Source organism: Miniopterus schreibersii (assembly GCF_964146895.1).
Source record: "Miniopterus schreibersii genome assembly, chromosome: 22".
Classification (NCBI taxonomy): Eukaryota; Metazoa; Chordata; class Mammalia; order Chiroptera; family Miniopteridae; genus Miniopterus; species Miniopterus schreibersii.
In genome coordinates, this window is record NC_138124.1 from 3,025,888 (window position 1) to 3,040,841 (window position 14,954).

Consider the following 14,954-nt stretch of genomic DNA (forward strand, 5'->3'; position numbering starts at 1 on the left):
ATATACATTTCTAAAGAAATAACCTTCACTTTGGGAAAGACCATCATCAGTATGTTCAAAGAGTGAGAAATATTTTTTATTTAAAACTAAATGAAATTGAACATAAAGTCCCACAAGTGTAACTTTTACTACAGTAGCAAAGATCTCCACAGGACAATCCGAGTACTGACAAGTGTGAGGAAGAGCTGGCATTCTCGCATATTGCTGGTGGCAGTGCAACACAGGCACTCTGGAGAGCAGGTGTCCAGTCTCTTGAGAAGTTAAATGTATACTTATAACACCCAACACTTCTACCCTATGTATTTACCCTTGATAAATGAAAACATGGTCCCACAAAAACCCCGTGTGTGGATATTTATAGAAATTCTAATCATAATTGTGAAAAACCGCAAACAACACAAACGCTCTTCAGCAGGTGAACAGGTAAACTGTGGTACCTTCATAAAATGAAAAACCACTCAGTAATGAAAAGGAACATGCTACTGAGACCCATGACAACTTGGGTGTACCTCAGAGGCACTGTGCTGGGTGAGAGAAGGCAGTCCTAAAGCTGACACACTGTATGGTCCCGTTTATGTGGCCTTCTTGAAAAGATAAAATTAAAGGAATGGAGGGCAGATAAGGTTTGCCAGTGTTAGGCATGGTGGAGTGTATGGGTGTGACTACACCGGGATAGCACTGGGGTTTGGGGGAATGATGGAACTGTTCTGTATCCTAATTGTGGTGGTGGTTGCGCAGACCTATGCATATATTATAATTCATAGAACTGCACCCCCCAAAACGGTCAATTTTACTATATGTTAATTTAATAAATAAAATAAGTATGTACAGGATAAAGCTGAAAGATCATACACAACAATTACAATGCTGTTTGTATAAAATGATAGTATTATGGGCAACTTGCTTTTTTAATCTTCCCAATTTTATAGGAATAAATTATTTTTATAATTAAAATAAAATCCTTACAAACAAATGTATCTGAGAACTCTAAAATGGTAGTAGTGTATGAGGTTTGGGAAGGGAGTAGGTAGCCCTTCATGTTGCAGCAGTATTATATCTGAAGATGCGGTGTATCCTGGGTCTTCAAGGGCAGTTCAAATTGTGTCCAGGAGTCTGTTTATGAAATTAAAGCAGTATGCAGTTCACTTTAGAAAGTGGAAGTAATAATAGAAAGTTTACTTCTTTAAAAGCCTCTTTTATCCAGAAAATTGGCCTTTGTAGAATTCCCCATTCACCTTTGATGCCAAATAAATGAGACTATCATAAGGCAATAATAACCCATGTAAGCATGCATTATCTTAGTTGTTCTACAAATCTGGGGAGGTGGGTAGGGTTAGCGTATGCTCTTCTGTTTGCAAAAAGGAAACCGAGGTACCGGAACACTGCAGTGCAGGCTGTGTGCTATAAAAATTCCATTTGCTTTAACTTTTCTCCCAGGAGGCAGGCTGTACTTTTTTGTGGCTTGCCAATAATATAAAAGGTAATGTTATCATATTGTTTTCTATTGAGAATTTCCTGGACATCATTAGAAATGAAATAAATGTTGAATGCTTGGGAGAAAAAAAATAGCAGTTTTCTCACTGAAAATCCATAAGTACTTGTACTGTAATGAAATACTCTCATCTGTTTTTTTTTTTAGGATTTTGTATTGCACGCTGGTTATACCTATGCTCTACCTCGAGCCTTTCTTTTCCTACATCTTCCTCAACCTGCAGCTCATGGTCCTTCAAGTTCTTCACCTTTACTGGGGTTACTTCATCCTGAAGATGCTCAAAAGATGTATATTCATGAAGGTAAGGGCTGTCCGAGTTGTATTTGCTCTTAACAAGTAGACTTCAGTACCAGATTGAAGGTGAGGCCCTGACGGTGGAACATTCTAGTTAATTTAGTTAACCAGAATTACTTTAAATTTAATCATTAATGTTTTTTACTAAACTTAGCTAGATTTTTCATTAAGTAGGTCTCTAAGGTGCTTTTAAGAAATAGCTTTTATTAGAGGACAAGTTAATTTAAAAATATGTTTATCTAAAAATTGATTGCTGCTTTTCAAAGAATGTCCTAATGAATCTAAATTTGCCCTAGTTTGGGATGAGCTTTATGGTGATAGTTGAGCAGTATTTTAGAGCCCTATGTTTATTTTTGCTGAGCATCTGATTTGCACATAATGTTCTCCCCCTGAGTTTTCTCCTACTCTCTGAAATATTGTACATCACTTGGCTATACTTTTTTCTGAAAACATCTTTTTTCCTAAATAACAAATTGATAATACACTTAAGACAATAGAAGGTTGTGTTGTTTTTGTTTTATTTTGAATTCAGTTCTGGATTTTAATTTCAGAATGGGGAAGGGAGGGCTTCAGAAATGAGTAAGACGCAGTCACTGCCTTCAGGGCAGCAGCGCAGCATCTAGTGGGGGCGTATTTACCTTCCAGCAATGACCTAGGTTCAGAATGTCCTGTGCTAAAGAGAGGGCCTAGAGGCTCGCTGTGGAAGACAAAAGAGAAATTGGCTCAAGGGGCTAGGGAAAGTGTCACTGACTAGACAGAACTTGACTTGAACCTTTAAGGCAAAAAAATAAAATCAGATCACAGTTTCTCTTTGTGTAGAAATCATACACCTAAGGATCTCAAGGACCTTTCAAGGTGAAAGTTACAGCTAGTGCATTGTCAGGGGTTGCTGTCTGTGTACAATACAGCATTGCAGCAGCATCAGAAAGAGTGACTTGTATGTGATGGATATGCTGGTAATTTGTCTGATGAGCTCATTTTTGTTCAACTCTCTGATTAATTCATTTTTCTACTGTATGTAGTGTCTCAATGATCATTGAAGAGTTGACAATTAAGTGGACATTGCAATAATTGATCTTCTACCACATCTTAACTTCTAGATCTAGACAGAGGTGTAAGAAATTGGGCTACATCTGGATTAATTTCAAACCAAATCCTGAAAGTTGGGGTTTTTTAAACTAAATTACTGACTCGAGCTTGCTTTCCTGAAAGTAGACTCTCTCCATTAAGGTTGGAGTGCCAAGAAAAATTTTCATTGACTGGTTCTAGTTTATTAATATTCTAAGTAGTTTTTCTGTGATCTCTGCCAAAGTAATTTTATCTCTAAGTGACTGATAAGGCTGAAGTAACCGAGATAAGGATAAGAATTGGAGCAGTTATACAATTGCACATCCAGGGGTTGGAGGAAAGGAAGGACGCTGGATTGAACCTGCCTTAACTTTGGGTCAAGACTTCCTGGGGCTCCTGTCCCCCAGCAGAAACTGTTTCCTTATTAACTGGTGAGTGACAGTAATCACAGGCCTGGGAGGGAGCCAGGCAGAACAAAACTTGGAAACCAGAAGAAACTCTCGTTTGGGTTCATCATGGTTTTCATATGTCTGATCTCTAATGGGTTGTACCAGGCCTAATTATGAACCTAGTGGGTCGGGAGCTGTGGACAGGAAGTCCTGCTTTCTCGGGCTGTGCTTTGGGAAAGCTGGTTCCAATTGCGAGTTGACAGCAGCAGTGGAGGCCCCACAGCCCTGATCGTTGCAGTTCCTATGACTTCAGCTGGCTTGCATGTGCACTCTGTTTTCCACAGCAGTGGCAAAGCTGGCTGTGAAACCAGCTTATTCCTCCAAAGCCGTAAAGCCGCCTTTGAAAGAATGCTATTTCACGGCATAGTTGCACTCATTGCAAAGGGGAGGAGAGACAGAGGCGGCAGTTGAAATTTTTAGAGAAGCAACTAACAAGTCAGTTTTCAACGCTATTTAATAAATATTTAGCATTTAGCACACACCTCAGTTGTTACTAAGGTGACCAATTCTTGGATATTTAATAAATGGATTTGCAGAAGTTTGTAGGCCTCCAAAAATTTCTTTTAAATCTTATAACAGAGGTTGAGAATTTGTCCCTTTAAGTTTCTCCTGCCTGGTAGGACCTTAGTGAGTAATTTTGAATATACAAATGAGTAAATAATTTGGGGAAGCAACCATACTGTTTAGGGTGGAAAGTTACAAAATAATTTATTAATCTTTTTGTGGTCTGCATGAGTTTGCATGGTAGACTGAAAAAGACAAAAGTGATTATACTTCTTAATAGTGATTTTTGAAATTGTCACATTTTATTTTTCCTGAACAGAAGGGTCATTGCATGCATGTGATGAATGAGAACCTACCATTTGCTTCTGTTGTCAAATACCTTAAAATAACAATATCACTATAATTTCGGGACACTAACATTTGCAGACCATGGTGAGCAGGCATTTTGCTGCCTAAGAACAAGACTTGGCACTGAAACCTGACTGGTTCCCATAAAATGGTGATTTTTGATGAGCTCCCAGCCCACACATCACATCAGCCTCGGGAAGTATGACGCGCTGATGTGCTCATCCTGTCATTCTCTTTACAAACATGGGAAGTGCTTTCAGGGGAAATTAGAGGGGGCATAGCATGCTTTTATGAATATTACTTAAGAGAACTTGGTCATCCTTAAGCTTTTATTTTCTTGTTGGTAAATAACATGCTGGGTGCGGGCCAACTCAAGCAGGTCTCTGTGACAGCTTAGGCTGGTGCTCAGCCAAGACACGGAGGGAGGAGCCACAGAGTCAGGATGGAGAAACTAGCCCCTTGGCAACCTGCCCCAGCCATCTGCTCTCGAGAGGCAATGCCTCTTAAGTTCACAGAACAACTCTTTACACATGCTGCACTGTTGTAGTTAAAGAAAGGAGCATTCTAATAAACTTGGGGAAACTGAGGCCTCCAGCAAATGCAGACAGTGGTTTCATGCCAAAGGCAAGACTGGAACCTGAGTCCCTCAACTTGTAATATGTCTCTTTTTCTAGTTAGTCTTTATTCAAACAATTATTCTTTATTTTAAATAACCATAAAATTAATTTAAAATATTTGTATGGAATATTATACTTCTACCAGGCAGAAGAAACTTAAAGGGACAAATTCTCGATCTCTGTGCTCATCCTGTCATGCTCTTTGCAAACATGGGAAGTACGCAAACTAATTAAATAATCAAGATCATAAATTAAAATGCAGCAGCAAATCCTTTGAACTTTTTAAAAGCATAAGAAAATGTTTTATAATTATTTTTTTAATCCCAAGTAACTTCCTAGTAAGCAGTCAGGGTACTAGCTAAGAGTACAGGCTCTCTGTACATTCCAATCTCAGCTCTCCCTGTTACTGGCTGTGTGATCTATTCATTGCCTCGGTTTCCTCACCTGTAAAATGGGGCTGATACTCAACCTGCCTTGTAAGATAAATCAGTATCGGGTATACAGTAAGCACATGATAAATGTCAGCTGCTATGATCATGGTCAGTATTACTATTTGCTCAGGTTCTTTGTGCCAAATCACAGAGCCTGTGACTTCCAAGTAGCTGGACAGTTGGCTCCCAGGGCAGCTCTGTCTTCCTTTCGCTTCAATAATGCTCCAGCTGATGCCAGGTGCCAGTGTCCTTGACTCAGCCAAGAGCACCAGTGACAGTTTACTACGTTGTCTGCCAGTTGACTTTCACAACCTACATTCTGGATGATCCTTTTTGACACCCTCTCTTCAGTCATCAGCGTGTTAGGGAAGAAATACCAAATTTGTCACATTCAAGAAGCCTCTAGGTCTCTTTTGTTAGTAGGTAATAGTGGGTGTAAAACCTGCTCTTGCCTGAAGAAGGACATCATAAAAGTACCAAAGACTGATGACTGAAATAGAGTATTATAAAATTCCTACGGCTAGTGTAGATGAAGGGTGACTGGTCACAGCCAGAGGAGCTCCCAGGATAACCCCCTTTTTATTTCAGATCAGCTTGTTACATACTAGCTGTATTAAATACAACTGACTAGAATGACCTTGGAGCCCCAAAAGAAAAATATCACAGGCCAGGTCCTAACTCAGACCAATCATTCAGAATCTATGGGGTTGGGACCCAGACATTAGAACGTTTGACAGGTCTCTTCTTCCTCGTACTTAAGTGATTCTAATCTACCTCTCAGGTTGACAACCAGTAGGTTAAGTGCAGAAAACCAGCTCTGTGTGTGCGCTCTCCACCCCTGCACAAGTGTCCCCCGAACTCCCCGTCTACTAGGTCTGCTTTCTGAGAAACAGTGCTTTGTTCTTCCCCACATTTGTGGAGTTGGTTGATGCAACCTCAGCAGATACCCTCATTCTGCACATTTTAACAAGAGCAGTAGACTTGAGTGTTACATAGATGTTCTGTGCTAAAAAGTCTTCCTAAATGAAAATTCAGACTGTTGAAACAAGTACTTGGAGATTTTTTCCTTTGTAGAAAAATAGAGTTCTTTATTTTTATTTTTTTAGAGAGAGAGGAAGGGAGGGGGGGGAAAGACGGCTGGGGGAGAAACATCGATGTGGGAGAGAAACATCTATCAGCTGCCTCCCGCACACCCCCCTACCAGGGATTGAACCCACAACCCAGGCATGTGCCTTGACTGGGAATTGAACCCACCACCTGGAGGACGCTCAACCAACTGAGCCACACCGGCCAGGGCAGAAACAAAGTTCTTTAAATGGTACATTTCTCTAGAGAATTAAAGACATGACAATTACAAGATGATTTACTAACTCTTTTTAAACAACTATCTATTATAGAAAGTGAGACATGCTGGTCATTTTATATTGCCTTCCTGAAGTAAAAGGACTCATGACATATAAAGACTAAGGAAATAAAAATTATTTGAAATCATGGAATTTTGAAATTTGACAGACTGTTAGGCAGCCCTCTCTTCAACAGCTTCGTTGTACAGAGAGCAGCACTCTAGAGAGGATCTGTGGCCCGGCGAGCAGCCTGCTGGCTGCAGTGTGGCGGCCCGTGGTCAGCCCAGGCATCTCCAGAGCTGCTTAGAAATGCGGCGTTGCAGGCCCACTAGGGACCTTCTGAAGGAGAGTCTGTCCTTTATCAAGAATCTCGGTGGTTCATATGCACATTGAAGTTTGAGAAGCATGGTCTAGAAAATTCATATTCCAGGTAACTAACAGGAAATTTCCATTTATTATGGCCAGGTTTCAGAGAATCCAATTTAAATTTAATGCAACTTCTTTGAGGAGAAAAAAAAGGAAAACTCAATTGTTTTTTTCTGGGACCATGTCAGCCTGGATAAGAAGAACTGATATAACAAAAAGGAAAGCATTTTGATGGTAGTTCAGAAAATTGAATTCTTTGACTGGATGCACTTTTTCACAGTTAAAGCAAAAAGTTTGCTTTCAAAATAGCATAAAATGCTTATTATATTGTTCTTTGTTTCATCGCCAACTGTGGATCTAGACATGAAGCCATTTGAAAAGCAGTGGGACATTATGAGTCATTCATGACCTCCTGGGCTTTTGACATGACCACAGATTCCCAAGCACAGAGTTCCGTTAAGGCATTTGAAAACACAGCTATGCAATTTTATTGAAACCATAGTTGCAGATGTCATTCCCAGAGGTGTGTGAAATGCTGTGGCAGGGAGCATGCTCAGGGTCCTGAATACGGACTAGGGCCAGACGTTTACCTTCACTAATAGGCAAATTGTGATTAACTGATAAAGACATATATATATTCTGGAATCTTAAACTATAATAAAAATTTACATGAAAAGATAAAGCCAAAGTGTAGACATCAGGGTTGACTTTAAATTTATAGTACTCACTTTTTTGGGGAGTGGGTGGAAATGAAAGTAGTAAGTTGTGTATGAATTGAGTGATCTGGTTGTTACGCACGTGGTACAGTGTGGGGTGGTGGCTGTGGGTGGGAATATGTAAGCTACACAGGATGGAGGGGTTTTGATGTTGTTCATAAGAGGATGACCTAAAGACATTTTTTATTGTTACAACTGGTATCTAGTGGAGAGAGGCCGAGGATATTACTTGCTAAACCTCCCGCAATGGGCAGAACAGTCCCCACCCAAGGAATGATCGGGCCTACCATGTCAGGAGTGCCTCCGTGAGATGCTGGGGACGTTGGGTGAACTCCTTTCTCTTTGGTTGTTTCCACTTTGCGGTTGGTGGTGTTCCCAAATCATTCCTTGTTTCCCGCCTGCCAGGGTCATCCTATACAGAGAGAACTTAGGTTTGTGCAGGAACAGCCAAACACACTGTTGCTTGTGAAGCCAAGCTCTACATAATTAGCTGGTTAGCATTTCTTCAGATGTAAATGTTGGCAGTTTAAAATTTCTCACGTGATCATCACAAATGCCTACCAGCCATTTCCTTTCGAAATAAGGCAACTGCATTTAGAAACTTCTGATGGATTTAGAGGATGAGATTGTAGGTACCTGTTCATTGCAACTGAGAGAAAATGGTAACTTTTATAGTACTGCAACTTTCAGTTCCACAGTTTGGGTTGGGAAGGGCACACAAGGTGAGAGTGTTGGCCTTGCCACAGTCACTCTCCTTCATTCGACCTCGCTAAGTAATCTCGCTCATCGTTTTTTCACCTCTTAACCTCAGTGAATGTTGAGTCTAAGCAGCAGAACCTAAGTCCTAGTGATTTTTTTCCCAAAATGATTCGCATATCTTTGCTCAGTTAGAGTAATGGATCTTTCAGGCTGTGGAAGCTAAAGTTGTTTCTGAAGGTTGCAAAATGTGGCAGCTTAGAGAACACGCTGATCTTCATGGTTTAAATCCCTGAAGCAAAGTACATTTAGGAAGTCAAATCATTTTCTTCATTCATCACAGTTTGGTGATGACCACAGACTCTGGTGCACTTCTAACTTATTTTGAGGTGATACAGAGAATATGAAAGAAATCCATGCCTTTTTTTTTTTTTTTTTATCAAGCTCTGAGCTCTGCTGCCACTAAGCCGTGTCACTCAGCCAGTGGGGTCCATCCTGTAGCTTTAATGCCATCTGGGAAATAAGCATGTCCTACCAGATGCTCTCTAGAATCTAGCTGGCCCTGAAACTCACTTTTTCTCTTAGAAGATCATTGTGGAAAGCCCTTAAGCCTTAGCCAAATGAGATCATTCCTTAAGAAAAATAGATACATTGATAGCAGCAAGTGTAATGTAACACAACAAACACAAAACCTGTCAATGGAAAATAGAACATATCCTGTTTACACTGGTGAATCAGAACAGTTTAGAAAGCCACTTTTGAAATTCAAGAGGAGGCATTCTGTGTACACAGACCATTCCCCAAAATTGGGAACCAGTGTATAGATCTCAATAATAATTTTTTAAATGAAATGGAATAGAATAAAACATTTCAGTGTTTGTGTCACATAGAAAAAGTCAGTTGGCACATCTGATTAGGGTTGATTTTTATTATTTCAAATGTTGTACTTAAAAGTCTGTCCTAATGGTAGCAAGGGCAAAGTCAGAACAGGGTGAGACAGGTCATGATGAGACAGCTGCTGCTCAGCTCAGTGGGAGGAGAGGAGAGGGAGCTTTCTTGTACAGAGAACTGCCCTCACACAGAACTGGATGTCTGCCTCCTGGTGCCCTCTCTGCAGGTATTCATGCAGATGGCTCCGTGGGGTCTGCAGAGAACTGTGGTTCAGGGAGTCTGAGCTTGGATCAAGGTTTTCATACTGTCTGCCTCTCATAGCTGTGTGGCCTTGTAATAGTTACTTAGCCCCCCTGAGCCTCAGTTTTCACTCTTTTAAAATAAAGAGAATGGTTCCTATGTCCTAGGGTTGCTGTGAGAAGGAGATGTTACTATTCACACTAACTGCTTAGTCCTGGGCCCAGCACACAGACATTTATAGCAGCTTTATTCTTAATTGCCCAACCTTGGAAGCAACCAAGATGTCCTCCAGTAGGTGATGAATACACAAGTTGTGGTCCATCCAGGCAATGGAATATTCTTCTTTACTAAAAAGAAGTTAGCCAATAATCCATGAAAAGACATGGGGAAACTTAAATGGATATTACTGAGTAAAAGAAGACAATCTGGAAAGGCTCAACACTATTTGATTCCAACTATATGACATTCTGGAAAAGACAAAACTACAGTAAAAAAGTCAGTGATTGCCAGGCATTGGGAGGGAGCACTGAGGATTTTTAGGGCAGTGAAAAAAAATCCTTTTAAGGGTTTCATAGCTGTTCCTGTTATATTACAGATGGCATTTACATGGTAAAATTGAATATAACATGGGGGTTTGTTAATTTGAATGCCACACAATTTCCAGTTTATATTATTCAGGCTTGCACAATGTGCAGCCACCAACACATCCATCACACAAACTCTCAGTACCAGGAAGTCCTTCCTGAACTTGGTTCATCATGTCGGGAGGGGCTTTTCATCCTGTTGGACCCACACCCCCTGCACTAGCCTGAAATGAAATTCCTAGGTAATATGACTCACCTATAACCATAATTTCCAAAAGCAATATAATGCCACAACTCTAATGAAAAAGAAATGAGATGAAAGACATTTCTGATAAATATGCATTTCATGTGTAACATGTGTGCATGACTCCACTCAATATACTGAAGTCAACAGATGCCGTTTGCTTCTACGTAGACTGACCGTGAATGGGGCCGCTGCACGCACAGCCGACACAGGCGCGCGGCGCTGGGGGCTCAGACATCGCTGGTAGTCTTGCCGTCGGTGGCTTGGTTTTCTGAAACTGTGGAGTTCTGAACCAAAAAACCGTAGAGTCCTCCTTTGATTTATGTACATAGTTGCATTCCTGGAAAATTGAGAATATATTAAAGCCATGCAAGAATTGCTGCGCTTGAATGTAAAGTAGAATTGGGTTTTGGGCTTGGATAATTATAACCAGGGTCTCACCTGCACGCCGGCCTGGCAGCCCATCTGGACGCCATGCACACTGGGGGGTGGCCGGCATCCCAGCCACTGCTCCCTAGAAGTCAGTAGTGCTCCCCAACCTTTGTGACTCGAGATCCACAGTTTTCCCAAAGGGTCATATGGTCCAGGACCTCTTCATGGAAACGAGGGTGCTGGAGGATGTGGCTCAGCGGTGGGGAGCACCCTTGAGTACCAGCTTACCTCTCAGCTAGAGCAGCTCTGTGAATCTGCACAGACGGCGGGAGAGGCTCGTCTGCTTTTCTGGAGAGAAACCAGTTTCTTGGTTCTGATTCAAATTTACTCTTGTTTCCTACAAACATTTTTTGAGAAAGGAAAAGAAGGCCCGAGGGGCACGGTGCGTGAAAGCAAATATCAGCCAAGCATGGCCCTTTCCTGAAGGGCTCCCTCTGCGGGGGAGCTCTGTGATCCCCGGCTCCCAGCATGTCACAGAGAAGGTGCCCTTCTCTGCTGCATCTTAACTGATGAGACGCCAAGTTTATTCCTCAGTGTTTATAGTGAGCCTGTGTACTCTGAGCCCCTTTCTGTGTTTTGTGGAAAAGAGTAGATGGACAGAGAAGAGCCTGTGAAGTTAATCTCTGTGGGTAAGCCAGCAGAACGCGTGGACGGACTTTGGTCCTTTTCAAAAGTCACGTTTGCAGGCAGACCGTACACACAGGGAGGTATTTGGTTACATGTACCCTGAGATTCTCTGCAGGTGGTCAGTTTTAGTCTGCAGGTCACACAAGGAAAAAGTAACTCATATGGTTATGGATGTCATCTTGAAAAATGATGTGTGAGGAGACAGCCTCCATTGTCCGTGTTTTTTCTTTTCCAGTCTGGGTCCAATAGAGATGTTGGTGAGCTGGCTTAGAGGGTGAGGGGCTGTGTCTGACACTGTCCTCGCCCAGAGCGTGAGTTCTCAGTATTGTTTTAATAACTCATACCATCTTCTATCTTTTGCAATGAAGTCTGATCTGTGGCAATTCCATCTCCCTTCCTCAGGGGCAATGTTATACTTCTAGGAGTTTTCCTCACAGCTTTGAGGACACCACAAGAGAAGAGAGAAACATGAATCCCTTAATTAAGAACTGTCCTTGGGGAGTCCCAGCATAAAGAAAATAGAAAACACCCTAATTTCCAACAACAAAAATCTGACAATCAAAATGCCCGCATGAGTAACACTTTACTTAGCAAATGTTTATTGGAAAAACCATATTGTTTGCTTTCTAAAAAGAAGTACTTTTAAGTTTTATTTTAAAACTTATCAGTAAAACAGATTTTTGTTGTTGTTGCTATACAATTCTATGAATTTTAACACAGGAATAGATTTGTATAGTCATCCCCGTAATCAGAATACAGAACAATTCCATCATCCCAAATAATTGCTTCCTCCACCCCAGTTCCTGACAGCTACTCATCTGCTCTCCATCCCTTTAGTTTTGTCTTTTCAAGAATGTCGTGTAAAGAACATTATTATGCTATATAGCAGGTAACCTTTTGAAACTAATTTTTTTCATGTGGCATTTGAGATCCATGCAACTTCTTATAAATGTCCAAGTTTGTTCCTTTTAATTGGTAAACAGTATTTCATTGTATGGATGGACCACAGTTTATCCATTTAGTGGTTGAAGAACATTTGTGTTGCTTCCAGTTTGGGGCAATTATGAATAGAGCTGTTACAAACATTTGTTTTTGTTAGAACATGACGTTCATTTCTCTAGGGTAGATTCTCAGGGGTAAGACTGCTGAGACATACACTAGCCATATATTTAACTTCATAAGTAACTGCCAAATTGTTTCCCAGAGTCTCTGTATCATTTCGCATTTTCATCAGCAATGTGTAAGTGTTCCTTTCAGCCACTCTGCATCCTTGTCAGCATTTGGTATTGCCAGTGTTTTTAATTTTAGCTATTCTAACGGGTTTGTAGTCGTATCACATAATGGTTTTAATTTGCCTTTTCCTAATGGCTAATGATGTTGAACATCTATGCATATGCTTATTTGACATCCTGTATCCTCTTTGAAGAAGTGTCTATTTTTATATCTTTTGCTCATTTTAAAATTGGTTTGTTTTTTTTCTTATTGTTGAGTTTTGAGAATTCTTTATTATGCATACAAGTTAGATATGGGATTTGCAAATATTATTTCCCAGTTTGCAGCATATCTTTTTATTCTCTACATAATACAAAAGTATTCAATTTTGATGAAGTTAAGCTTATAAGTTGTTTTTTTAATGGACGAGGCTTTTTGTGCCATGTCTGAGAACTCATCATCCAACCCCAGGTCATGGGTTTTCTTCTAAAAGTTTTATACTTTTTTATTTTACATTTAGATCTGTGATTCACTTTGAGTTTGCTTTTGTAATGATGTTCAGATCAAAGTTTAATTTTTTGCCTATGGATTTCTGATTTTTCCAACCATTGTTGAAAAGACTATCCTTCCTCCATTGAGTTGCTTTTGCACCTTTGTCAAAACTCAATTGGCCTTATTTGTATGGGTCTATTGCTAGATTCTCTCTTCTGTTCCATTGATCTATGTGTTTATCCCTTTGCTTAATACCATTCAGCCTTGATTACTGTAAACTTATAGAAAGTCTTAAAATTGGGTCGTTTGAGTCTTCAATTATAAAGCAATTCTATATTCTAGTTCCTTGGAGTCTCTTTATAAATTTTAGAATCAGCTTGTCTGTATCTATAAGAAATCTTGCTGGGATTTTAGTTGGTATTATGTGGCATCTATAGGTCAATTTGGGGATAATTAGCATTTTTACTATGTTAAATTTTCCTATTAATGAACACAGTATGTCTCTCCAATTCTTTAGATCTTTGATTTCTTTCAACAGAATTTGAGGGGGCCATAGCCCTAAGCTGGCCCGCTTGTTTGCCATTCGGTGCGGACTTGCTGGACGGCTGTCGCTCATGCCCTTCTTCCCTTTGTCTAGAACATCCAGGATGTGCGGAGCGATGACGAGGATGAGTACGAAGAAGAGGAAGAAGACGAGGGGAAGGACAAGGCCACCGAAGGCAAAGAGAAGGACTGCGTGAAGAACGGCCTCGGGGCCCACAGGAGCCTCATCCCCAACGGTCAGCATGGCCGCTAGCTTGAAGCCCACCTAGGTCCTGGGGACCGTGTGTGACAAGGGCTGCTGGAAGCCAGAGGCGCTGCCCCCGTCACCGTGGCCCACAGGACTCACAGGGACCCCAGATTCTACTTTCCCTCTTTCTAACTCCCCCTTAAGATGTATTTAACAACATGTTGTTGGATTGTGTTAAAATGTTAAATATAAGCATACCCATGGGTTTACTGCAGTTAGGACTCAGACTGGTCAAAGATTTCAAAGATTTCTCCAGAGAACCGTTTCGGTTCTGATTGTGTTCATTCATTGGAGATGGTGGCGTTTTCAGGAGCTCACTTCGTTGTAGGCCGTTTTGCTCCCTGCCTTGCCCATCCTCAGAGAGAGCGAGAAGTGCTAAGTTAACCCACTTTCTCTAGATGTGTTTGGCCACAGATTACAGCTCATTTCTCAAAAATGACTTAGAGGTAGCAAGGGAATAGGGGCACGAAGACCAAACCAGGAGACCTGGCTTCCCAGGCGCAGGGGCCACTTTCTGCCATGGGCCTTTTTTAAACCTTCCAAGCCTTGGTGCCTCATCTTTCCATTGGGAATAACACCTGTTCCACCTACCTCACAGGGCTGGAGTAAGGCTCCAATGACATAATGGAAGCGAAAGTGCTTACTGTCAACTCTGATGCCATTGTTACCTGACCCACTTTTCACAAGATTCCAGCTCTGTTTGGGGGAGAGAAACTGGCTAAGCCTGGCAGTGAATGGGCCTGAAGGAAAGACACTGTCTTAGAAAAATCCCCATTAAATGTGTCTGGAGATACCTGGAAATGCAAATACCCAGAACGCTGTTTCTGTTTTACTTGGAAGCTCTTTATTTGTTAGCTCCCAGGGGTAATCCTCAAATTCCCTGGGAATTCTCCTCCCTCAGGCCCAATGGCCAAAGGGACAAGGGGTTTGGGCCCTATTTCTTTTTGTTTTTTGCTGATCTCTCATTCTTTTCTTCTCTAAAAGGAAAGCTTTCCTGCTGCTGCCCTGAGCCCTTCCTTCTGGCCAGCAGAGCTACCCAGCAGGTCATAGGTCCCACGTGGGGCCTGTGGGGGAGTCGGACAGGTCAGGTTGGTCACTGAGCCATGATCACCCAGGAA

General features: G+C 41.3%; 1 protein-coding gene across 1 annotated transcript in view; it reads left to right on the forward strand.

Annotated features, from left to right (window-relative positions):
• Positions 1-14,647, forward strand: part of CERS3 (ceramide synthase 3) — a 61,612-nt gene extending 46,965 nt beyond the window's left edge. The window contains exons 10-11 of the mRNA XM_081124655.1: positions 1,640-1,793; positions 13,684-14,647. Of these exons, the coding sequence (XP_080980781.1) occupies positions 1,640-1,793; positions 13,684-13,842 (313 nt within the window). The 3' untranslated portion in view covers positions 13,843-14,647. The remainder of the gene's footprint in view (positions 1-1,639; positions 1,794-13,683) is intronic.
• The last annotated feature ends 307 nt before the right edge of the window (positions 14,648-14,954 follow it).